The sequence below is a fragment of the Berkeleyomyces rouxiae genome (genome assembly GCF_048999995.1).
Source record: "Berkeleyomyces rouxiae strain 22BRR77 chromosome Unknown BrBRR77_ptg000002l, whole genome shotgun sequence".
Taxonomy (NCBI): Eukaryota; Fungi; Ascomycota; class Sordariomycetes; order Microascales; family Ceratocystidaceae; genus Berkeleyomyces; species Berkeleyomyces rouxiae.
Genome location: NW_027396492.1, coordinates 3447432 through 3470284, shown reverse-complemented (window position 1 = coordinate 3470284; position 22853 = coordinate 3447432). Strand labels below are relative to the sequence as shown.

General features: G+C 52.2%; 7 protein-coding genes across 7 annotated transcripts; 4 read left to right on the top strand and 3 right to left on the bottom strand.

Moving 5' to 3' along the window:
• Nucleotides 1-1793: 1793 nt before the first annotated feature.
• On the top strand, nt 1794-5415 carry BROUX77_002542 (uncharacterized protein; the record flags this gene model as incomplete). Its single annotated transcript, XM_073747094.1, has 2 exons — nt 1794-5274; nt 5363-5415. The coding sequence occupies 2 exons, from the start codon at nt 1794-1796 to the stop codon at nt 5413-5415; spliced, it is 3534 nt and encodes a 1177-aa protein (XP_073607624.1).
• Nucleotides 5416-7913: 2498 nt separating this feature from the next.
• On the top strand, nt 7914-9666 carry BROUX77_002541 (uncharacterized protein; the record flags this gene model as incomplete). Its single annotated transcript, XM_073747093.1, has 5 exons — nt 7914-8028; nt 8170-8275; nt 8370-8480; nt 8568-9096; nt 9169-9666. 5 exons carry the CDS (start codon nt 7914-7916, stop codon nt 9664-9666), a joined length of 1359 nt encoding a protein of 452 aa, XP_073607623.1.
• Nucleotides 9667-10346: 680 nt separating this feature from the next.
• On the bottom strand, nt 10347-11204 carry BROUX77_002540 (uncharacterized protein; the record flags this gene model as incomplete). Its single annotated transcript, XM_073747092.1, has 3 exons — nt 10347-10675; nt 10765-10999; nt 11139-11204. The coding sequence occupies 3 exons, from the start codon at nt 11202-11204 to the stop codon at nt 10347-10349; spliced, it is 630 nt and encodes a 209-aa protein (XP_073607622.1).
• A 693-nt stretch (nt 11205-11897) lies between these two features.
• Nucleotides 11898-16307, bottom strand: BROUX77_002539 (uncharacterized protein; the record flags this gene model as incomplete). The annotated part of the gene is made up of 2 exons (XM_073747091.1): nt 11898-15381; nt 15433-16307. 2 exons carry the CDS (start codon nt 16305-16307, stop codon nt 11898-11900), a joined length of 4359 nt encoding a protein of 1452 aa, XP_073607621.1.
• A 1520-nt stretch (nt 16308-17827) lies between these two features.
• Nucleotides 17828-20098, top strand: BROUX77_002538 (uncharacterized protein; the record flags this gene model as incomplete). Its single annotated transcript, XM_073747090.1, has 1 exon — nt 17828-20098. One exon carries the CDS (start codon nt 17828-17830, stop codon nt 20096-20098), a length of 2271 nt encoding a protein of 756 aa, XP_073607620.1.
• A 194-nt stretch (nt 20099-20292) lies between these two features.
• BROUX77_002537 (uncharacterized protein) lies at nt 20293-21339 on the bottom strand (the record flags this gene model as incomplete). The annotated part of the gene is made up of 1 exon (XM_073747088.1): nt 20293-21339. One exon carries the CDS (start codon nt 21337-21339, stop codon nt 20293-20295), a length of 1047 nt encoding a protein of 348 aa, XP_073607619.1.
• Nucleotides 21340-21675: 336 nt separating this feature from the next.
• On the top strand, nt 21676-22706 carry BROUX77_002536 (uncharacterized protein; the record flags this gene model as incomplete). The annotated part of the gene is made up of 2 exons (XM_073747087.1): nt 21676-21693; nt 21765-22706. The coding sequence occupies 2 exons, from the start codon at nt 21676-21678 to the stop codon at nt 22704-22706; spliced, it is 960 nt and encodes a 319-aa protein (XP_073607618.1).
• Between the last annotated feature and the right edge of the window lie 147 nt (nt 22707-22853).

The window sequence follows — 22853 nt, the reverse complement described above, 5'->3', positions numbered from 1 at the left end:
GGGCTGGCTACATGGGACAAGAAAGGAAATGCCAGGGACAGTGCGGACACAGTGTGGACACAGTAAAGGACGGAGTGAGTAGGGGAGGGACGCGTGAGAGAGAAAAGAAAGAACGGGAGTGGGAGTGGGAGTGGGCGGGAACGGGAACAGGAGCAGGAACGGCAACGGCAGCAGCGGCAGCAGCAGCAGCAGCAGCGGCAGCAGCAGCAGCAGCAGCAGCAGCAGCAACTGCTCCAACAACACAGTCCACAGCCTCTGACGGCCGTGGCTTGTGAGCCCACTGCTCTGTGGTGGCCCACTAAAAGCCCACCCCCACCTTCCTCGGTGCCAGGCCAGAGTGGAGAGTGGGGATTTATTGTTAGACGAGGTTTAGTTTCACGGGCCTTCTTTGTTCTATTTTGATCGATGACGAGAATAGGCGGTGGGCGAGGGCACACGAGAGACGCGAGACGAGAGACGAGAGACCGGGCACGAGAAGGGAAACGGGCTTCTGCGTGTTGCGAGCTCTGCGAGGCGCGAGCCACGGGGCGCAAATGCCAGCACGGCCAGGCCAGGCGGAAAAGGCGAGCGGGGAGGTGTAGGCAGACCAGGCCGGCAGAGCTTGTGCGGGCTTTGCTTCTGCCGCCTTTCGTGTCCCTCAGCTGTGGTTTCTGCATCTTTGGCTTTGCGACATTGCGTGTGTGATGAGACCCCAGGCGAAAAAGAAAATGAAGGGCGGAATATTATATGTTGTAAAGCTGCCCGTAACAGTGATAGCAGGCGCCAAAGGCCAAAGGCCCAAACCATACGTAAATGCCAGGTACATATGTACATATGTACATATTTAACTCCTGTACATACATTGTACATAGTTGGACCAGAACAGGGCCCTTTGCCGCGAGCCTTGGTGTTTCATGTCCCCTAACTATAACTAACGGGCAGTGGGTGCCTTTAGGCTTGCAAACACGAAACGCCAGCCTGCCAGGCCCTGTAGCTATTCTATTTGTTGCCTGGAATTTCAATTTTTGCACGGCGTCATTTGCCGCAGCGTGAAGCAGCAGCAGCAGCATCACATTTGTTTTTCTTTCTTTTTTTCTTTCTTTTCTTGCATTGTTGCATCTGATCTTGGAATCTTCATCACGTTTCCTTTTTCTGTCTTTGTTTTTTTCTTATTTTTTTTCTTTTCGTTCAGAGACTCTACTCTGGCTGTGCTGCTTCGCAAGATCCCCCTCTACTCCTCCACTCCTCCGCTTCCTGGACGTCCTGATCTACAGTGGCCTCAGCCCTGCTTTTTCCGTGCTTCTTGCCCGTGCCATTTAATTATTCTTTCTCTCTCTTCTCCGCTCAGCCTGCACCGGACAGAGACCACCTCGCCCGCCCAAAACACGCCTCCTCGCCTCTTGTCATCTGGCGACAATTTCCCCAAGCGCCCGCCCACTCGATCCGAGCCTCAGCTCCCGATCTCCATCGCCCACCGCATCACCTCACCCCTCTTTTCCTCGGCCTGCCGACCCCGTGGCCCGCGGCCCGCCTGTCATCCTCGCCGCCCTAGCCGAAATACCCAAGGTTTTTTTTGTGCTTCTCGTCCGTCCCCATTGCTGGGCGTCCCCGCCAATCTGCCTCGCCTCCCCTCGTCTGGCCCCCACGATACGAACAGCCTGTGCCATCTCAGCTTAGTCTAGCCTCTCAAGCCGCCGGCCGCTCCTTGCCTTTGCCGCCAACTGCTGCCCATAAGAACATGCTGCTTGCTGTCTCTATCGCACACTAGATTGCTCAGAATACCACACCCACACCCACTCCCACCCCTCGCCACAATGATGGAATCCGACCAGTCTGGCTTCGATGGCGCCAAGGTATCAAGGAGAGACCGCTGGAAGGGAAAGCTCTTTGGCAAGGACCGCCATGTCGACGACTCCCATTCCGCCGCCAATGTCGACGACTTTCTCAATTCCACCACCGACACTCTGCAAGTCTCTCACTCTACTCCTTCTGACATCCCCTCGCCAGGGAGACTGCCCGCCAACTTCCACAACAGCGCCGAAGCCCCTCCTCGCGCCCTGACCAAAATCGACACTGTGGCGGCCCCCAGATATCCCCAGTCGGCCTCGCTTGGCGCCGGCCCCGACACCACCAACAACGGAAACCCGCAATATCACTTGACCATCCGCTCCAACCAGCACCAGCTTCACCACCAACATTCGCATCATTCTGTGCAGGAACGGTCGCTTGGCCAGCTCGCCCCCAGCCCCAATGTCCGTTCGGCCTCATATAGCCACCCCCGGAGAAAGAACAAGGGTCTGAAGGTGCATTTCCCGGACGCTGCCTTGGCCGAGGTCATCGGCGATGGTGGTGACGAGTGCGAAGAGCCCCCGACCGAAGTCTCGCGCCGAAAAATGGCCCGCATCGCGGCCGGCCGGCCTGCTCCTGCGCCCGTCCCTGCGAGCATCAGATTGCACAATGACCCTGATTTCCAACCCAAATCTCTAAAGCGCAACCAGACCGGCTTCAACACTATCCCTGCCCCAGAACTCTCCGAGCCTGCTCCGCGCCAAAGACAGCCCGATCCGTCTGCCCACCAACACTCCGCACCGCGGCACCTCGAATCTATCCGCGCCCCTGATCTTAACCGCCGCTCTTTTATTGACACACAGCAAGCAGAGATGCGCATGGCTGAAGGTAGAGCCCTCGCAAAGGCCCGCTCTGTTGTGCAAAACGAAGTCGTTCCCATGAGCCCTTCACCGCCCAGCTCTCATTACAGCTCAGACGGGTCCATTGTGCGTGAAGTGTCCCCCGAGGCGCCAATGACATCAATCTACGACCACTACATGGATTCAACCAAGCCTGCCGTTGTAGAGGCAACTCCTCCGCCGCCGCCGGCCCACAACTCACGAGCAAAGGTTTCACCACCGACTCCAAGTGGCCCCCAGTCCAACTACAGTCCGGTATCTTACACCACACGATCACCCTATGTCTCGGGCCAATTACCCAGTAATCTCTCTCGCAACGCCAGCACTGCATCGTACGGCGAGCCCTATTCTGCCTATAGCCAAACATCATATTCTCATGCCAGCTCCGATGTGTCGATAACCGGCCAGCCTGCTGCGGAACCACGAGAGTTCACGGCCTTTGTGGCACGTACCAAGCACCTTTTCGAGCTGTTTCGCTTACACGCCGAGACTTCTGGTCCGCTCAAGTATTGCGAGCTGATAAACCTTGCCAGAGCCGCTCTCTGGTGGTTTCTGCGCGGAAGGCAAGCGCTGGAAGTCCTCATCCGAAACCGCAACAAGGCCGCTGCCCAGGACGAACTACAATACACCATGGAAAAGCAGCAGGCTTATGCTAACCTGTCCAAAGCATACTGGCTCTGCGAGGAAGCTGTCCCTGAAGTCATGGGACTTCGTAACTTGCCTCCCCACCCCGAGGTTGAAGAAGTCCGCTCCAGTTTGCGCTCTAGTCTTTGCAAGCTGGCGGTTTCCATGTCTAGAAATGACTTTATGCCACCTGAAGAGGCCTTTCTTCCTCAAACCACAGACAAATTCATTTGGGTCGAATATCCCCAAATCCCCCAGGATGTCTTGCCAGTTCTTACTTCTTCTGCTACCACCTCTCTCCTCAGCAACTCTAGCAGACCACAAGGCCCTAAGCCATTATCTCTAGTCGAGTCTCTCCCATTGGGAGATACCCCGGAATACTTCAACTTTAGTAGAGTCATTGTCGATGCCGTGTTGTCCGAGCAGGGAAGCCGTGAATCCCAGGGCCTTTCGTTCCGCTGTTTCCTGTCGACTGTACGCCCTGTCAACCAGCCCAACCTGACGTTCCTAGTAGTCAGCCAAAATGGCAACGTGCAACTGCGCATTCAGTCTATCAAGGGTGCTGGAACCACGTGGGAAGAGGTGCGGTGGAAGCCCGAGTCCAACACCATTGACGTGCGACTTCCGCGCGGATTCCAGCTGGCCATCCGGTGCTCGTCTCTTGACTTCCGCATGCTTTGGAATATGTACGAATATGGCAAGAAGATGCAGTCGCTTGTGTTTCCCAAGTCTGGAGAAAATGTCATTTTCAGATCGACGTTGCCTGCTTTCCAATACTTTGACTCTGATCCCCAGTCACGGGCCTTCCCTAAAGAGGCCATCCCTGGGTCTGAGCTCTGCCTCCTAGAACAAGTCTACAAAGAGGATGCGGCTACAGGTCCGCGCTACCACCATCGCGGATTCCGCCTGGCCATCATCACTGGTCCCAAGACACGCACGTTGAGCGGTGTCAGCCATATGTTTCCCCCTGGTCTACCTTTCCAGTTTGGCTTCCTCCGCGGTGAAAACGACGCGCCTGCTTTGTTGGTCAAGTTTGACAGCAACCGGTCTCGGGGCACGATGGTGCTGTCGTTCAAGGATGAAAAAGAACGCCTCCGCTTCCACTCCATCGTGGTTGGTACATCTCTCAACCAAGAAAAGATCTTTACCGAAGTCGCCATCAAGCATTACAGCATCTCACCCAGGCTGATGGACAGAGAGGGATTTGCCGGTATTTCGAAGCTGGCATGGAAGGGCGTGCGTGTCATCAACGATGAATCTGGGGAGGACATTCCCACAACTGTACTGGCCGACAAGCTGCGCATTGTCACAGACTTCATGAACGGATCGATTACTGATCGCGTAAATGTAACGCCAGGCGAGCTGCGCATCAGACTCGGAGTCTCGGAGCCGTCTCTGTTCCAGATCCTGCGGTTGCCCCAGTCAGACATGACCATGGCAGTAGCAGAGGCACAAGTTGGCAAAGAGGTACCGGGCGAAATGAAGGCATCTCTAGAGAAGATTGCCAATGGCCGCTCCGTGCGTAGCTTCAACTTTGTCAACACGCGGGATCTGCACAGCTTCTTGTTTGCACTGACTGGCTTCCGGGTACTGTTTGACGGTGTTGCGGCATCGTTTGCCATTACGCGGCGGCGCATGGTTGTGCCGGTGCACAAGAAATGGGAGGCCGGCGCCACACGCATCGTAATTGTCGAGCGCGACGGAGTGGTGCAGCTGCTCGTATTTTTCGAGGCCTTCCACTACGGACACTGCATGGGCCTTGTGCTCAAGCGGACTGACGAGTTTGAGGCGTTTAGCCGCGGCGGCAAGGCGGGCATCAAGATTCTCGATGCCAAGTTCCCGCTGCCTCGGATTCCCAAGGAAAAGGACCGCGAACGCATGGAGCTTGACGGCACGGCAGACGAAATGGCATTTTTGTGCCTCGACTTGCCGGAGATTCCGGGCGAGCACGACGACATTTCCATCATGTTTGATGGCGAAGATGGTGAGTTTTTTTTTTTCCCTCTTTTTTTCATCTGAGCAAAAGGGTAAAGCGTGGTTTTCGTTTTACTAACTCGACATGTTTTTTTTAGATCGCACACTGTTGTGTAGTGTGTTGCCGGCAAGCACAAAGGGTCTCAAGTAGAGCAGAACAGAACAGAACAGTAAGGCAAAGGGTGGAGGATGAAGAACAAGAACAAGAGGCTACCTCATCTGCGCTGATGAAGACGAGACGGGATGATATGTACTTTGACTCGACAGAGGGGCAGGGGGTTTGTTTTGACGTTTATTGGCCAAGGATGTCAAGCTCACTGTTGTCTCTTTTCTTTTTTCTTATTTCTCTTTTCTTGTCTGAGGCTGGAGAAGTTTGTTGGTTCCATTTATCGCCCGGTCGCCGTAGTCTGACAGGCTTCTTTTTTGTTCCTCCTTTCTCTCTAGCTGGGGAGTGGGTTTTTCTTTTTTTTTTCCTTTGGCTGTAATGCATGAAATGAAGCGATGGGTTAGAGTTGGATACCTTTGTATTTCTTTGTCTAGTTTTCTTTTTTGTTGTCTACGGTATTGTGCTTGTGTTCTGGGTGCTGTAACCTATTCTTGTCTGGGCCGCTTTTCATTCTTTTCTCTATAGTGTGTTAGTTAGTATCAATAGCGTCATTGTTTCTGGTGTAAGATTTCATGTGGCGTGGCAGCCGTAAGCATGTGACGAGGAGAAAAAAAAAGGAGCGTCAATGGTGGAGAAGAAATGGAGGCGGCTCTGCAGCTGGACTTTTCTTTTTTTATTCGTTTTTTATTGCCTTTTTCTACGCGGACGACCCGGCAAGGAATTTATATCAGCGGAGGAGGAGAGGAAAGGAGGAGGGCAGAGGCCTTCAGTGCGGTATTTGCTCACACACGTGTGTTTTTTTTTTTTTTTTTTTGATCTTGGAACTACTTGGTCTAGGTATTTCAAGTCGTTTCTTTTTTTTTTTTTTTTTGAGTTGCCGCTGCTTGCTCACTTGTTTCACTCGCTTTCTCCAACGCCTCAAAGACGGACGAACGTGTGCAGACTCGGTCTTGGGCTCGGAAATATATTAGTTGTATAGTTGGTAGTTATATGCAGTGTCTTAGTGGAAAGGGGCGTGTGGAGGGTTGGAGGAGGGGGAGGCATCGGACTTTGCATTTTCTTTTTTTTCTTTGGGCCGCAATGGTGGGCATCTCTTTTTTCTTAAACCAACGATACTTCTCTCTTCTTCTTCTTTCTGTGCTCTTTTCTTGCATGTAAATTTACTCTGCATGCATTTGACTTTTGGTCGACCAACTTGTTCCGTCTTTTCCCTGCACCACCATTATTGGCACCGGCATCGTGATCGTGATCGTGGTCGTGATCGTGGGCTCTGCTTCCGTCCGACGACTCTGGAATCTTGACCTCAGCGCGTCTTTATTTTCTGGTGAGCACACCCAAGCTGGCAGCTTTCGCCTTGCCCTTTTTCTTCCGCTGCTTGTGTTGGGGAGAAGCGGACTCGGCAGAGCTGGGCGAGGAGGGGAAGCTATGACGTTTTCTTTTTGCGACTCGTGGACTAACTTTTGCCCAAGCTTTTGCAGGCCAATAGTGACACAATTGAAGCTGCCAAAAAAAGAAGAAAAAAAAAACACGACAACAGAACACAGAAACCGCAGCTATGAGCATCTTCAGCCCTCGGAGGCTGTCGTTGCTGGCGGGAAAATCACCAGGTAAGTCTCGAGCTTGGGCCTCGGATCCCGCCATTCCGGGCCGGCCGGTCGGCCCGGGGGGCAGCTCTTTTTTTCCACCTTTTTTGGTGGTTTCTTCTCCAGATACATTAGCCCCAGGAAGGAGCGAGAAGCGCACAGTTGCCCTTCTCAAGCTCCTCCTACTTCATATACTGTTCCGTTGTTGCCGTTTCTGCTGTGCGCCTTCCAAGTCCTCCCATCTCATCTTCTCCCTGCCCATCGAGTCGCCCTTTTTTTGTTTCTTTTCTGCAAGCGGGACAAGGGAAGGCTTGTTGCTCCCTCCTTCCTCCTCCTTCCCGGCCGGAGCTCTTTTTCTTTACTTTTACTTTTTGGCTGTTTCTCTGAGTCAGCTAGCTAGCTAGTCTCCCACTACTGTGCTACTGCACTGCAGCAACTGCCCCAACTGCAGCTGCTGCCTGTTTTGAGACCGCCGCTCCTTGCTCTTGCTGCTCCAGCTGCTGCTACCCCGCTGCTTCACGTTACGACGAGCTTATTCAAACGTGCTGCTTCTGCCAATTCTCTGCAAAATTATCACCGTGTCTTGACATTCCGGGCACCCTCATCAGCAGCAGCCGGCTGTCGCCTTTCCGTTTTTCCTTCTTCTGCCTCTGCTTCGCTTGCGTCGCTTTTGGCTCATCGAATCACGAGGAGCCCTTCATTTCCGCTTTTTTCAGGCCGCTGCTGTCAGAGTGCGTCATTAGCGCTTTGAGGGCTGAAAAAAATACCTGGATTTAATTTTCTTTTTTTCCCATCATTCCCCCCGCTCAAACCAAGACAGATTATTTGCATTTTTCGGCCCATTTCAGCTTCCTTTTTTGCTTTTTTTTATTCTGTCCCTTCACACTCGCGATAAAGAACAAAACAAGCCGCTTTCTTACTTCCGGTCCAACCCACTGCACTCGTCTTTAATCTACTACAATGCTAACGTCCTGGTTCAACTCGCCCGGCGCCTCAGCCAAGCCCGAAGAGCAGCACACAAGCCCCGGCGCCGATGATGACGACACCGAAGTCATGGAGGCCGGTGAAGGCAACGGTAGGTTCACGCGCCTCTCCACAGACGAGCGGTCCGGCATCTACTCCGGGCCCTGCCTGCGTCCAGCATCATGTCGCTTGCCGCGTGTCTCTCCTGCCCGCCCACCCATTGTTCGCTAACCCAAAGCCCTCTCCGGCGCAGTCCTTTCGCACCTGATTTCGCAGCTGCGTCCTGGCGCCGATCTTAGCCGTGTTACACTCCCAACCTTTATCCTCGAGCCTCGCAGCATGCTTGAGCGGATAACAAAGTAAGCATGCCCCCGAGAGTGCCTCTCGGTGCTGTATCCAGCTTCTTCTGCCGCCGCCTCCATTGTGTCCGCTTGTACTGACAATTCGCTGCAGCTTCATGTGCCATCCCGAAATGCTGCTTCCCATACCACACATTGACGATCCAACCGATCGTTTTGTTTCCGTCGTCAAATTCTACCTTAGCGGCTGGCATATCCGACCTCCGTAAGCTTTCCCCCACTCTCTACCTTGATAGACTCCAAATCCCCCTTCTACACAATACTAACCGTGGACTCTTCCTGCATGTGATAGAGGCGTCAAAAAGCCCCTCAACCCTATTCTCGGCGAAATCTATACCTGTTACTGGGACTTTGACGACAACACTCGCGCCTACTACATATCCGAACAAACCTCCCACCACCCGCCCAAATCATCCTACTTCTACATGGCCCCCGAGCACCACATCCGCATTGACGGCACCCTGAAACCCCGCAGCAAGTTTCTCGGCAACTCAGCAGCCAGCCTGATGGAGGGTGTCGCTTTCCTCACTCTGCTTAACCGTGGACGGAACCCCGCTCACGGGGAGCGTTACCTCCTGACACAGCCAAACATGTATGCCCGTGGCATTCTATTTGGAAAAATGAAGTACGAACTGGGCGACCACTCTATCGTCAAGTGCCCAGAGCTGGATCTCTCGTGTGATGTCGAGTTCAAGACTAAGGGCTGGGTCAGCGGTACCTATAATGCGATTGGTGGCGTCATCAAGCGGGAGAGCACCGGGGAGGTTCTCTACGAGCTTTCGGGCTACTGGAGCGGCGAGATGTCTATTACTTGCACCAAGGTATGTCACTACGTTTGTACCCAAACTGACCTCCTCTTCCTGTTCACAAAATTACTAACAGCCTTCTTATAGACTGGCAAGACGACAGTCTTTTTCAACGCCAACAAATCGAAGCCTTCTTCGCCCCTCTCCCGCCCGATAGAGGAGCAAGAAGAGCGCGAGTCGCAGCGTCTCTGGCAGAGCACAGCTCAGGCCGTCGTCGTCAAGAACCACACTGTCGCCACAGATGAAAAGAGCAAGATTGAAGATCGCCAGCGCGAGGAGGCTGCTAAGCGCGCCCAGGAGGGCACTGAATGGTGCCCTAGACTCTTCCGCGCCGTCCACGACGAGCCTGGAAGCATGGAAGAAGGTGAAGATGGTCTGGAATGGATCATCAATGCTAATATTGACAGCGCTGCCACTGCCGCTCAGCAGACAGAGCAGATCTTGGCCATCTACCCTATTCTAAAGGGCCAAAAACCTGCATCTGCGGCGCCCGCTTCTTCCCAACCTGTCCCTCAATCTCCCGCGGCGGTGACTGGCTCGCCCGACTTACTCCGGAGTGCTTCATCCGACCTTATAGACATATAGACGGTTGAATTGGCCGTAGCCAACGAACGACTCGAGGATCCCGGACTCGGCATAACCCACTCTCTATCTACGATATTCCATAATCAAGACCGAACCCGCGGACTATCCTCTAAGCAAGTCATGTATCTGCACATTAGCCGTTATGACATAGCTGGATCTCTCTCATCTCTTCACTCATTGCAATATGCGTTCATTTCAGCCAAGACGATATTGAAGGGAGGAGGGCGAGGGGGCTTGGATTGTAGTCCATACCACAAAACCCCCCAACACGCATCTTCTCTCCTTTTTTCCCTTTTTCTTTCTTAGATTTAACTTGTTTCAATATTATTCACAATCATAAGATGCATACTTAGTTGTCAATGAAGAAAATATTTCCCAAAAAAAACAGAAAGGCCACATGAAAGAAAATAAGCCCCAAAACTTGAAATGAAAAGAAGAAAAACGCCAGACATGCCACGACAACTAAAAAAAAATGAAGAATCGAGATATAACACGCGTGGATCCTCTCCATGTGCCTGTTGAAATGCACCCACACCCACCAACAGTTGGCAGCCGATTACTGACTGATCTAGTTGGGTCGCCTAACTTAAGGTCGCGAGCAGTTGACGGACCAAAGCCTCCCTTGAGACATGACCAAGCCCCCCCCTCCCCCATTCCTGTTTCTTTTTCGGTGTCAGTCTTCAGTACCGCCGTCTCGTGGGCTCCGGTGTAGGCGAGCGACTAGGAGAGCGTTCGCCGCGGCCCATGTTTTTAAGGTGTTTCTTGGTGGCGAGGTAGAGCTCGCGGTCGAGGTCGGGCGAGGGGTTCTTGCGGTGGATAAAGTTGCAGTAGCCGCCGCGCACACAGCCCTCGCCCGAGTTGAGGCGGCAGCAGGCTTCGCGGAAGTCGGTCACGGGCGATAGTTCGCAGTAGATGGGGCGCGCAGCGTACCAGCGCGTGTTGAGTTCGTCGCAGGCCTTTTGGGCCGAGTCTTCGTACTTGAAGCGGGCGTAGACGTTGCCAATGAGGTCTAGGGAGCAGGGGGGCGAGCAGTGGTTAGTATGGATGTACATAATGTATATATTTATATACAGTAAGGGCGTGGAAGCATCAACTCACGGTCGTTGTTATTGTCACATACAACAAGCTCTTCTAGCTCGCCGTACTTGCACAGCTCGCACCACACGTCTTCGTAAAAGGCGTCAAAGTGGTTCTGCAACTGGCTCGGGTTCATACGGTTCTTCTGGTCGTGCGCGGGATTCTGGTAGAGGTTTGGCATGAGGATGGTCTGCGAATATGACGGCTTGACGTGCTTGCGCGAGCAGCGATCGCCGTGACGACACGCTCCGATTTTCTATGGGCAAAAGGAGAGGCAGTGTTAGCCGTGTTGGGATCAGAACAGAGGGTAGATGGGCGGCGCGAGGGAACAGTCAACATGGCAGGCGGTCGAGAGGCCTCTGGGCAGCAAAGAGTGCCGGGCATGTGAAACTTACAAAGTAGAATGAGCAATTGACCTTGTCAAGCTCTGTGCCGAAGATGGAAGCAAGGAAGTTGGCCATTGTGACGATGCTATTCGAGTTTTTTTTTTTGTTTTTGCGACAAAGACAGAATGGAGACTTTGCAAAAGCGCTTGGGGGAGAAATAAAGAAGCTCGGAACGATTAACTCAGCCAAGGTCGAGGGTGAAGTATCCAAATGGAACAAGAAAAGAAAATACGGTTAATAAGAGAGCAAGAGGCTTTGGAAGGAGGGCGATAAAGTCGGCGAAATTGGTAATTATGGATTAGTTATGTCGTCGATTACAGACAGGGCTGACAACATTTGCAAAGGTTGAAGCTCAAAAAAACCAGGCTGGGCCAGAGGAAATGTTGCGCCACACTAAAGCGGTGAGATTCAAAGATAAGATAAGGCGTCCTGATTACTAATTCTGTGGCGCTCAAGATGTGAAGTGGTGCTTTTTTTGGGCGGTTGCAGTTTCGAGAAGCACCAAAGACGAAAGAGCCCAGCCTGTAGGTTCCAAAAGGCAGTGAATGTGGTGAACGGCACTTTGGATGAAGTTGAAGTTATCTATTAAGGTCTATCACTTATGGCTACCTCCTGGACAGCCGCGCGCTACTTATACTTCTGAATAAAGGGGCTGTTAGATTAGGGCATTCCCTTTAATCATATTTGTCGTCTGCGGTGTTTAGGATAAGTTGTAGGGTTGTGTAGTCACGTGATAGGGGTTATGGTGATGGTCTTGGGATCATCATTTTACACTCCCCTGGCAAGCATGGTGAGCCCTTCAGTGAAGTCTTCGAATGCTTGTCCCGTCAATGGCTTGGTCAAGCCATCTGCCAGCATCCGTCCTGTAGGTATGTACTCCACTCGCAGTTTGTTGCGCGAACATTGTTCTCGGACGAAGAGATAGTGCATCTCTATGTGACGGATGCGTCCAAGACTTTGTCCACCATTCGCTAGGGCATTGGCACCTTGGTTATCCCCGTAGATCAGTTGGGTAGATTCCTGTCCTCGACTTCTGACGGTTTGTTCGTATGTGTCTGGTAGAAGTGTTGGTGCGTGTAGGAATCTCGCGATTTTGGCTAGGTACTCGGACTCCTTGGCTGCCTGAGACAATGCTATGAATTCTGCATTGGTCGTGGAAGTTGTCAGACATTTCTGACGTTTGCTCTTCCAGCTTATGGGGGCACCAGCGGACATGAATATGTATCCTGTGGTGGAGTATCGTTCATCCCATTCGGCTCCGAAGTTTGCGTCTGAGTATCCAAGTAATCTGGGGCCTTGTTCTGATGGGGTCCCGTATGTCAATGCTCTAGCAGGGTGTGAGCGTAGGTATCTGAGGATGTGTTTGGCACTTGACATGTGTCGGTCGGTGGGAGCATGCATGAATTGGCAGTGTTTGCTCACCGCGAAGGCTATGTCAGGACGTGTCATGGTAGCCAGATAGTTGAGTTTACCCATAAGTTTCTGGTACTCTGTGACATCGCATAGTGCTTCGTGATCCTGTCTCGGGCGCAGATCGCATTCCTCAGTCACTGGTGAATTTACCGGTCGTCGTCGGTTGTCAATGAAATCATAGTCGTGGAGAATTTCTTCGACGTATGGTTGTTGGGATATTGTCAGTGTTCGCTTTTCTTGATCTCGTCGAACTACCATCCCCAGGAATCGGCTCACTGGACCTAAGTGTTTGAACTTGAACCGATTGTTCAGTTTCATGTGGTACCAGTCTATCGCTGCCGTCTTCCCTATCACCAGTATGTCATCTACATAAAGTAGGACTATGAGTTGCTTGTCTGGGTTGTAGAACAAGCATGGGTCTACTTCTGATATGACGAAACCTACACTCCGGAAATATTCGCTCGCAGTGTTGTACCATTCTCGTGAGGCCTGTTTGAGTCCATATATGGCCTTGTTGAGTTTTAGTACTTGTCCTTTGGGAATATTCCTGAGACCTGGCGGTGGGTGCATGTAGATGGTTTCATGGAGGTCCGCTTCAGTGAATGCATTGTTAATGTCAAAGTGTTGACATTCAAGACCAGTCTGTGCCACCAGCGATAGGCAGAATCGCAGTGTTGCCATGTTGACCGTGGGTGCAAATGTTTCGAAAAAATCAATCCCTTCCAGTTGTTTGAAGCCATGAGCACATAATCGGCTTTTGAAGAGTGCGATGGTGTGGTCGGGATTGTGTTTTGTTTTGTACGCCCAGGTGCTCGTCAAAATGTTGCTGTTCTTGCCTGGATGTGGTACTACATCCCAAGTGCAGTTGGCAATCAGCTGCGTTAACTCCCGCTCATTCGCCTCTACCCAGAAGGGTCCCCATTTGGAGTCATTGACGGCTTCCCAATAGTTCTTGGGTTGTGGGACTTCCACCGGGTAGTTCGGGATCGCCATTGTTATCGCCGATGCATTGGCGGTCAACACAAATTCGATGTCGATCGGGCCAAGATTCACCTTCTTGTGATGGGGTGACGTCGGTGGAGTTATCTCTGTATCGTTAATGGTTCGCTTCTGACTGATGATAGGATTGGTTTGATATGTTGGACCATTATCGGATGTGTCGGGTCTGGACAAGGTCGCAGGGTTGATCTGTTGAGTTGGCTCCCCTATTTCCTCAACCGTGGTTGTTGTTCCGGGATCGATCGGGTCCGGGAGCTCCCCTCTTTCTTCAGGCTTTAGGTTGGGAATGTCTTCCAGCATGACTTCTTGTTGGGGCTGCATGTCCTCGTCAGCGGGCCGTTCGGTCACAATAGTGTCTGATGAGGTGCTGTTGTCTTTCTCAGCTTCCGATTTCATCTTGTCGGTTGTTGCGGAGCCTAGCTCAACGTTCTCATTCCTAGTACTGTTTTCAATGCGCTCAACGATTAGTTCTTCCAACGATGAACCTTTCTCAATTGGAATCGGAGCAGGTGGTTCGTTTTCTGGTTCATTGGTGGTAGGCTTCGGTGCGCTGTTCTCTTTTCTGGGACGGCCAACTGGTCGGCGAGCAGGGGGTGTGTTGCTCGATCCTAGACCTGTATTGCGAGTGGGCAAGTTGAGGTGCACTGTGTCTCCAGCTGGTATTTCTTGTCTGAAGGAGACCTTGTGTGCCTTGATCACATGCTGTCGGTCTGGTGCCCATACTAGGAAATGCTTGTCGGTGTGGTCAGAGTATCCTACGAAGACGACTTCTCTCGCGTGGTGCATGTTCTTGTGCTTTGTGCCTGTTGGTAGTGATTCATACTCCATCAACGAGAAGGCTTTGCAGCCAAAAACGCGTAAGTGTTTGGTGTCTGTAGGTTTGTCTGTGAAGGCTTGGTACCGAGATTTTGAGCGGTCATGTGGTGGGGAGAACGTGTTGTACGTGTGTGTCGCTGCTGCCATGGCCATGAACCAGAATTCATTGGGTAGTTTGGACCATGTGAGCATTGCGTTCCCAGCCTCCTGGATGGTTCTATTCGCTCTTTCGGCTAGTCCGTTCTGAGAAGAGTGATGGGGAACCGTGTGTTGATTGTCAATTGAATATTCTTGGTTCCATTCCAGAGTAGTCGAGACGAGTTCTCGTGCGTTGTCACACCGAATTGCCTTTAGTTTGTGGCCGGATTGCAGCTCCGCCTGTGTTCGCCATCTGTTCAGGCTGTCTCGTGCTTCGGATCTTTCTTTCAGTTCATAGATCCAGTGCATTCGAGTGGCGCTGTCTACTATCACCAACGCGTATCGCCCATTGTTAAGTGACGGTGGGAATGGTCCCATGATGTCGGCAGATACCAGTTGTAAAGGTTCGCATGCTGGTTTGCTGTATTTGTTGCGCTTGTCAGTCATCTTGGTGAGTGTGCAAGCGTCGCAGTCGTCCATCGTCATCTTTGATTCGCGTAAGAAATGGCCGAGTCTCCCATGCTCAAGCTCTTGCTCCTCGGTGACGGCATTAAGCACAGCAATCTTGTTATTTCTCGAAGCAGTTTCGTCTACTTCGTACAGATTGTCGGCAGGGTTGTGTTGGCCAGTGAGTCGGACCTGGTCATCTTTATCTGTGACAACAACTTGTTTGTCGTCAAACGTGACTTTGTGTCCACTTTGGCATAGTGTGCTGACGGATATAAGGTTCTCGGTGATTTGGGGCACAATGAGCACATCTTTCAAGGGTAATTGCAATGGTTTATTATCTCTATCACTACTACGAACTGTTGTGTTGCCCACCTGGTTGGCCTTCAGGTTGCTTGACGCAGTCTTGACGACAACCGGCCGTGTGGTTTTTAGTGACCTGAGATTTTGGTTAGCGGTCATGTGCCTACTAGCTCCAGAGTCAACTAACCAGCGGGACTTACCAGTTGTAGGTGTTAGAGATTCATTGCAGCGCGAGTTGGGATGGTGGTAATCATCGCAAGTCGAGCAAGGAGGGTATTGACGCTCAGCATCGCGGTTGTGGTTAGGTCTGCGACGTTGGCCCTTTGCTGAGCGGGTCTCGACGGCACTGTTGGCTGCAACAGTGGGTGCCGGAGTTTTCGCCACGTGAGAGCTGGGGGCACCATGGCGGCTGGGTACATTTCTGAATTCATCTGTAATGAATTTGTCGAGTATGTCTTCGGCCGAAGCGTATGGAGTACTTCTCACGTACTGTATCGCGTGGTCGTAGCGTACTGGGTCGATCACCAATGAGATTCGACGCAGTAACTCTTTGTCATTGTGTATCTTGTCCGCCAATGGATCATAGTATTGCAACTGCGCTCTCACGCAGTTGATGTTTGCCCAGATGTTGGAAAACTTGGGGACCGGGTTGATGCTTGTCAGCTGGGTTTTGAGGTGTTCCTCCACGGCTCTGTCAAACTTGCTGAAATAATCTTCAAGCTTTTGCATGAGCCGCTCGGAACTCTCAGACGCAAATGTGAGTTTTTGCGTGTTGTTCAATGTGGATAGGACAGTGTGATATAATCGACTGTCAGTAACACCACAAGGAGCACAGCCTTCAGCGAATCTGGGTCCCGGTCTCACGTTTACTACCGGCAGGGAGTTGTGCATCAGGGTGTGGTTCAGAGTCTGAAGCCATTGTCGATAGTTTTCGTGTGTTGGGCTGGGGACACTGGTAGCCATCACAATGGACTGTGGCGGCGGAAAAATCTGGGGGATGCTGGAAATTTCTTTCCGCATGTCCTCAAAGTTGTTGAGTGGGCTGCCAGTGTTGTTTGCCATGTTTCTCAAATCTGGGGTTCTTGGGGTGCTGGTTTAAAGATTGGTAAAACGGGTTTGGAATGTAAATAAGAGGCTCATAACCTGTAGGTTCCAAAAGGCAGTGAATGTGGTGAACGGCACTTTGGATGAAGTTGAAGTTATCTATTAAGGTCTATCACTTATGGCTACCTCCTGGACAGCCGCGCGCTACTTATACTTCTGAATAAAGGGGCTGTTAGATTAGGGCATTCCCTTTAATCATATTTGTCGTCTGCGGTGTTTAGGATAAGTTGTAGGGTTGTGTAGTCACGTGATAGGGGTTATGGTGATGGTCTTGGGATCATCATTTTACACAGCCAAAAGTGTTGTCCTATTAGGAAATGAATTACAACTGTCATGTCACCAACCAGCAGCCCACGAGTTGTGGCTGCATATGAGGAACACTTGTCTCGGGATATCTTTATAGAGAGAAACGATGGAAGTGGAAGCGGAAGCGGGTGTTGGCTTTTGGTTATTTGGCGCTGGCGGGTGCATGCGATCAAGTCCAGGGCTACTCTCCCTCTACTTGTGAAGGCTTTCAAACCTGTTTGCTCAGTATTAGAGAGATGTCTGGTCCGGAGCAGGCAACTAGTCAACACACCACGAACCAAACAGGGCTGTATGATATGGGGTTTGGGCTTGTTTGATAGATTATTGACTATCACAGGCTAGGCCATCTTTTGGCATAAGAAACCAGACACCTGTCCCAAGCATCTGCCATAATGACGACATCATGCAACCTAGTTAGCCGTCCGTGGCTACAATTCTTTCGCGACGGCGTCGAAGAAGCGACGACTCTGTCTCTGCTAGTCATTCTTAGATGTTTTTATATAGTTTTGTGTCAAGATAGAAAAAGGGTTTGCCATCGAGGAGCCGCCCCAAAATGCAAATGCAACTGCTAAAAGGGAGTCTCATGATCGGCAGGAGCTGCTGGTTTATTAGTACCAGTGAAACAATGAAAAAAAAAAAAAAAAGCAACTTCTCATTTCTTTCTCATGTTCCCGTCCACTGGCTGTGTCTTGTCAAAAACAGAACTAGCAGTTGCACTCTTCTCACGTCGCGCCTACCTTCCCCCGCATTTATGTACTATAATTTCCTTGTCTTTTCTTTTTTTTTTTTTTTTTTTTTTTTTTTTTACAAATCCTGTATTGTCGCCGTAATTCAATTCGTCTTCTCTCCCCTTTCCTGCCTCACTTTGGCGCTTACGGTATCCACGCGACAAACTAATTATTCCAGGGGCTTTCCCGGCCAACGACAGCTGTCTTGTAGCACTTGCTCTCCTTGCTTCTCGTCAGAAATGCTGCCCATCTTCGACGCCTAATACATCTCCTCCTCGATCTTCATCATCCGCCCTCTACGCCGGAGCGTACGGCGCCTTCGGTCTTGCGACACGCCGTGAAAAGCCCTCTGAGAACTTTTGACAAAGAACCTACCGACCGGCCGACCAACCATAACCAGACGATTCCGATAGCCATCCGCAAACAACACTTGTGCCAAGCAGCATGGACCAGGCCGATATCCCAGCGCTGCTTTCCCGCCTCAACAGCGACGAAGATGCTGCGCGACGCATGGCCGTCTTCAAGCTCCAGTCCTCCATCAACGACCCGGCGTTTGCAGATGTCTTCATATCGTCCGGCGGCCTGGACGCACTCCGGCGGCTAATCATGACACTGGGTGGCAATACGCTGGCGTATGCGCTCCAGAGCTTGAGCAGACTGCTGGAAGTCGACATGGGCTGGGACATCTTCAACGGGACGCACGCCAGCGATCTAATCGAGCGCGTCGTCGAGCTTATTGTGACAAATCCACTCGTCAATATTCTGCGTGGCGCCATGTCTATTCTAGTCGCCCTAGTTAGCCACTCTCGCCCTACTGCCGCCTCCTACTCTGAAATCACTTTTGGCTTCCGAGCTTTGAAACCCGCTGTAGCTGTACATCCCCAGTTCTTCGAGCTCGTCGTGCAGCAGCTCCAATCTGCAGATCACATGCTATGCGCAAACTCTCTGCAGCTGATCAATGCCTTGATCCGCGACTCCATCATGGTTGATGGTAACGACAGCGCAGTTCCTCTCGAGGACTGGATGAAGTTTTTTAAAAGACTGCAAGATCTAGGCCTGTTAAAGAGTGTGTTCAATCTGATGCAAAGTAGCGCCTTGCAAGATCTGGCACACCCTTTGCTAGAGTTCCAATCCCTGCTCAAAGTTCTTTTGCGCAAGTGGCGCCAAATTGTCGTGGACCCGGATCGCACAGAGCATCGGCGGGCCCTCAAAAGCATACATCTCTCTTCCGCCCCAGGGAGATACCAATCTATCTCGAACAGCTCCAAAGACGATTCGGTAGAGGCCGGACAAGATAAAGAGCGGGGCCGCAAACATAACCCGAACAAGTGGCGACGACTAGGCTTTGAGACGGAGAACCCGGCTGCCGAATTCGACTTTTGCGGTTATCTCGGTCTTATGGACCTCGCCGACTACGTGAAAAAGAACCAAGACGGCTTTCAAAAGCTTCTTCTCGAACAGTCATCAAGACCACTACACGAGCGTAGTCCGATTGCCAGAGCGAGTATGGCAGTTAGTGTCATTCTCTATGATCACTTTGAAGTTGACAAAGACCTCGACGAGCCCAAGAGCCACCAGTCTCTTGACGCTAACAAGATGGACGAAAAGCTGTTCAAGCCGCTGATGCTGCAGTGGGCACAAATGCATACAGCTGGTCTTCACGCTTTTTTCCGGCTGTGGAAGGCTACAGGGGCTGTTCGCGCCGATTTTGACAAGGTTGCCGAGCTGGTACGAATCCTAATAGAACAAGTCATTGGCCAGGCCGCACGAACCAAGACCATAGTTGAGGTGGAAGAAGAGCTACAAGAGTTTGAATGCTCAAGACTACGTGCGCTCCAGATGGAGCTATTGGAACTGTCGTTTGAAGACAACTGGGGCCAGCATCTGTACCAAGTGCGCGAAGAACTCCGCAACGAAGCCTTGCAGTTTGTAAAGGAGCAGCGCATACGCTGTCTACTACAAGGCGCCTGGTTCACCCGACCAACACCCAAGCGCGAGTATCAACGCTCAAATACAGCGAATAGCGCAGCCCAGTCTGCACACAACGGACTTTCAGGCAACGGCAGCAACGTCGAAGTTGATGGGCTTGACAACAATCCACGGAAGCGACCACTATACACTGCAACACCATGGCGATTTGCGCGCCTCTCTCACAACCGGCGTTTCTTGCATTATGCCGACTTTGCTGAGAAAACATCCCACGATCCCACACTAGATGACTTGGCGCAAAAGATCGACCTTAACACCATCAGCTCCGTGGTGTCAAACGTGTCATCTACCGTGAGTGCCGACGGCGACGAGGACCAGGGCGATGCGGATTCTGCGGCGCCGACTCTAAAAAACGGCACTGCCGGCGGCCTGTCATCGACCAGTCTCCTACACAATGGCGTCGTGTCGAACAAGGCTCATAAAATTACCATCAACAGCTTTGACGCACCTGATGGTGAGCGTCATGCAGACGAAAAGGCAGTGCTTGTTCTGTACCCATTGCATCAGAGCGCTGCGTCGGAGTGGCTTGACGGTCTGCTTTTGCTTCTGCACCAGACACCAATCACGGCTGAGACGGATAAGCTGGTAAACATGGTCAGTGACTATGGACTCAAGATCAGGCTGTTGAACGTCAATCTGGAGACGTCGTATTCTCGGCCTGCGCCAGGCATGGGTGTTGTTCCGAGTCGAAATGGCCTGGATGATGATTACTACTTTGAGGTGTAGCCAAGGGACAGCAATGGACGGCAGTGGGTTTTGTTTTTTTTTCTTTCTCCTTTTTCTCACTGGGACTTCTGTGTTTTCTTTTCTCTATTTGGCTTTGCTTGTTTCTAAATTTGCGCAGATATCCACGATCGAGCTGGCACATCATACGTACATAGTTTTCTCATCTTATACCCAATTGCTCGATTACCAGCCTATCAATCATGTTCTTCTTCCGTAATCCCAGGACACCCGTCCATCTCAGCATCCGGGTATGCAGATTTACACCATAAGCAGTATCTGTGTGTTTCGCGAAGGTGGACTAGCAGCCTGTTGAGTTTGCGCGCCGGTTCCAGTCCCTCAAACTCCTCTAGCTCCTTGTCATCGCTGGCTTCATCCTCGTCAAGAGGGAGAAGCGACGACACGTCCTTGCCCATTGCCATTCTATCATCGTCATCCTCCGCAGCCTCAAAGCCGCCGTGCATTGCTGACAGGCTCTCATCCAGCCTGCGCTTCAGCTGTTTCTGCCGCTCCGCCTCACGCCGCGTCTTGACTAGCCCGCGCCAGAGCACATTGACGCCCGCAACGTCCGTTGCATGTGTCTGCGCCGTCTCGCGCCCATCCTCGTCCAGCCGCAGCGCTATCCGCTGCGCAGCAACGACCTGGCTCGCGATGCGCTCCGTCTCGCGCTCCCGCGCCAGGCGATTGCGGTACTCGAGCGGATCCAGCACCTTTGGCTTCTTCTTTGCCGTCGGGTTCTCGCCGTCTGCGGCCTCGCCTGCGCACTCCAGCCGCTCCGCCTCCTCGCGCAACTTGCGCTTGCGCTCGGCCTCCAGCCCAATACCCCCCTTGTCGCTCTTGATTTCCACGCGGATCGGCTCGGCGCGCCCGCTGCCCTGCCCCATCTCGGTCTTCTTGCCCAGCCCGCCGCCGGCAAAGCCCATCTTGGCCATCATTGCCAGGCCTTTGCTCTTCTTGGCGCCAGGCGCGTCGAGCAGCGATGTCGAGAGCGCGGCGTCGCGCGCGACTGCTTCGTCGTGCGCGAGCTCGGCTTTGGACTTAGGCCGGCCGCGCGCCATGGCTTCTTTCTTGAGACGCTGGGTGCGTTGGAATGAAGTTTCTTGCGTGGGTTGCGTAGGTTCCATGATGGACATGGTCATGTAGTCGTCCTCTTCTTCTTCTTCTGCGTCGTTGCTGTTACTATTTTCCGTAGATTTTGTGGGAGCTGATGGCTCAGCCCGTGGTGGTCTATGTCGAAAGCTCATTGTAGCTGCGTTGCATTGTTACTAAGGGGTTATTCATGGAGAGGCCTAAGTCTAATTGGAGTAACTTACTTTGAGAATAAATGCAGTTAGTACTTGTTGTTGTCTACTTTCATTTTCTATGAAATTATCATAACTCACTAATTAACTAAATAATCAGTCTTGTAAAGCTAAAGTTGTTTGGGTTAGCTACAGTACAGAAAGGTCATTAGGGTTAAGAACCAAAACCTTTGCCGTATTAGTGGTCATAGGGATCGCATTTTCGAACTTGAACTTGGCTGCTCCTGTGACGCAGTGGTTAGCGTGTCGTTCTTATATTGATCAGACCCGCTGATAAATATGACGAAATGCGAAAGTGTAAGTTAATTCTCCACATCAACAGAGCCAATCATCACTCTCCAGCATCAGCATACTGACAAATTCAATAGCGTGGGTTCGACCCCCACCAGGAGCAACAACCAAAACAATTTTTTTTTTCTAACTGCCCGGTCCCTTTCCGCGCCGAGGTGCACGACGCCGAAGTGCTGGCCATTGCCGAGGCCATAACCGCCGTCGACCTGCGGGACAAACCGCGGTGCCGCAAAGTCTGGATCTGTTCAGACAACATGGCAGCGGTGAGTAGACTCACGTCCCGGGACGTCAAGCCCGGAACCTCCGAGGAACACCTTCGGAGAGCCCAAACAATTTGCGCGGACTGGTTACGTCCCGACGCCAACCATCCGCGGCCAAGACCGTGGCCAGATGGAGCCATTGAGGTGGAAGCGATCTGGGTTCCAGGCCACTCCGATGTCGTGGGCAACGAGCTCGCCGACAGACAAGCCAGGTGGGGTGCAGACATAATCACCACAAGGACTGGCATGTCACTCTCCTGGGCACGCAGTGAATTCCGCGCCCGGGTCACTACCGCATTTCGCGCCTGGTGGGAGGCAGAGGGTCGCAACTCCAGACCTCACCTGCGCCGCCCGGTGCAGGCCCCGAAGAAGGCTTGGACAAGTCTCCTTGACGAGACCGATCGCAACCTCGCCCGCGCGGTGCTGACAGCTTTGTCAGGACACGGCGACTTTGCGGCCTATCACCGCCGTTTCGAGCACGAGGACGCCGTGCCCTCCTGTCCCCTCTGCGGAGCCGACACGAGCCCGGAGCACATCTGGGTTTGCCACCACAACCCACAGCGGGTGTCCAGCAGCTTCTTTCAGAAGTTGATCGGTACCAAGCGCGGAGCCTGCTGGCTGGCCGCCAAAGCAGCCAAAGCCCCCACGGCCCTGCTGGCTCACCGCCGCATGAGGCCGGACACGCAGGCGCAAGACGCGGCCCCTCCCGCGCCCCCTCTGCCACCTAGAGACGGCGTACCCTTGGGGTCTCCCCATTAGCGCGTTTGCGCTGCCATCACCTCCTTTTTCCTACTTGTTTCTCTCTTTGTTTGTACTTCCCTTTGTTGTTTCCTTTGTTTTTGTTTTTATGTTTGGTCTGCATCAGCGGCGAGGCCAGGATTCTGGGCCAGGTTTGGGGCCACACAA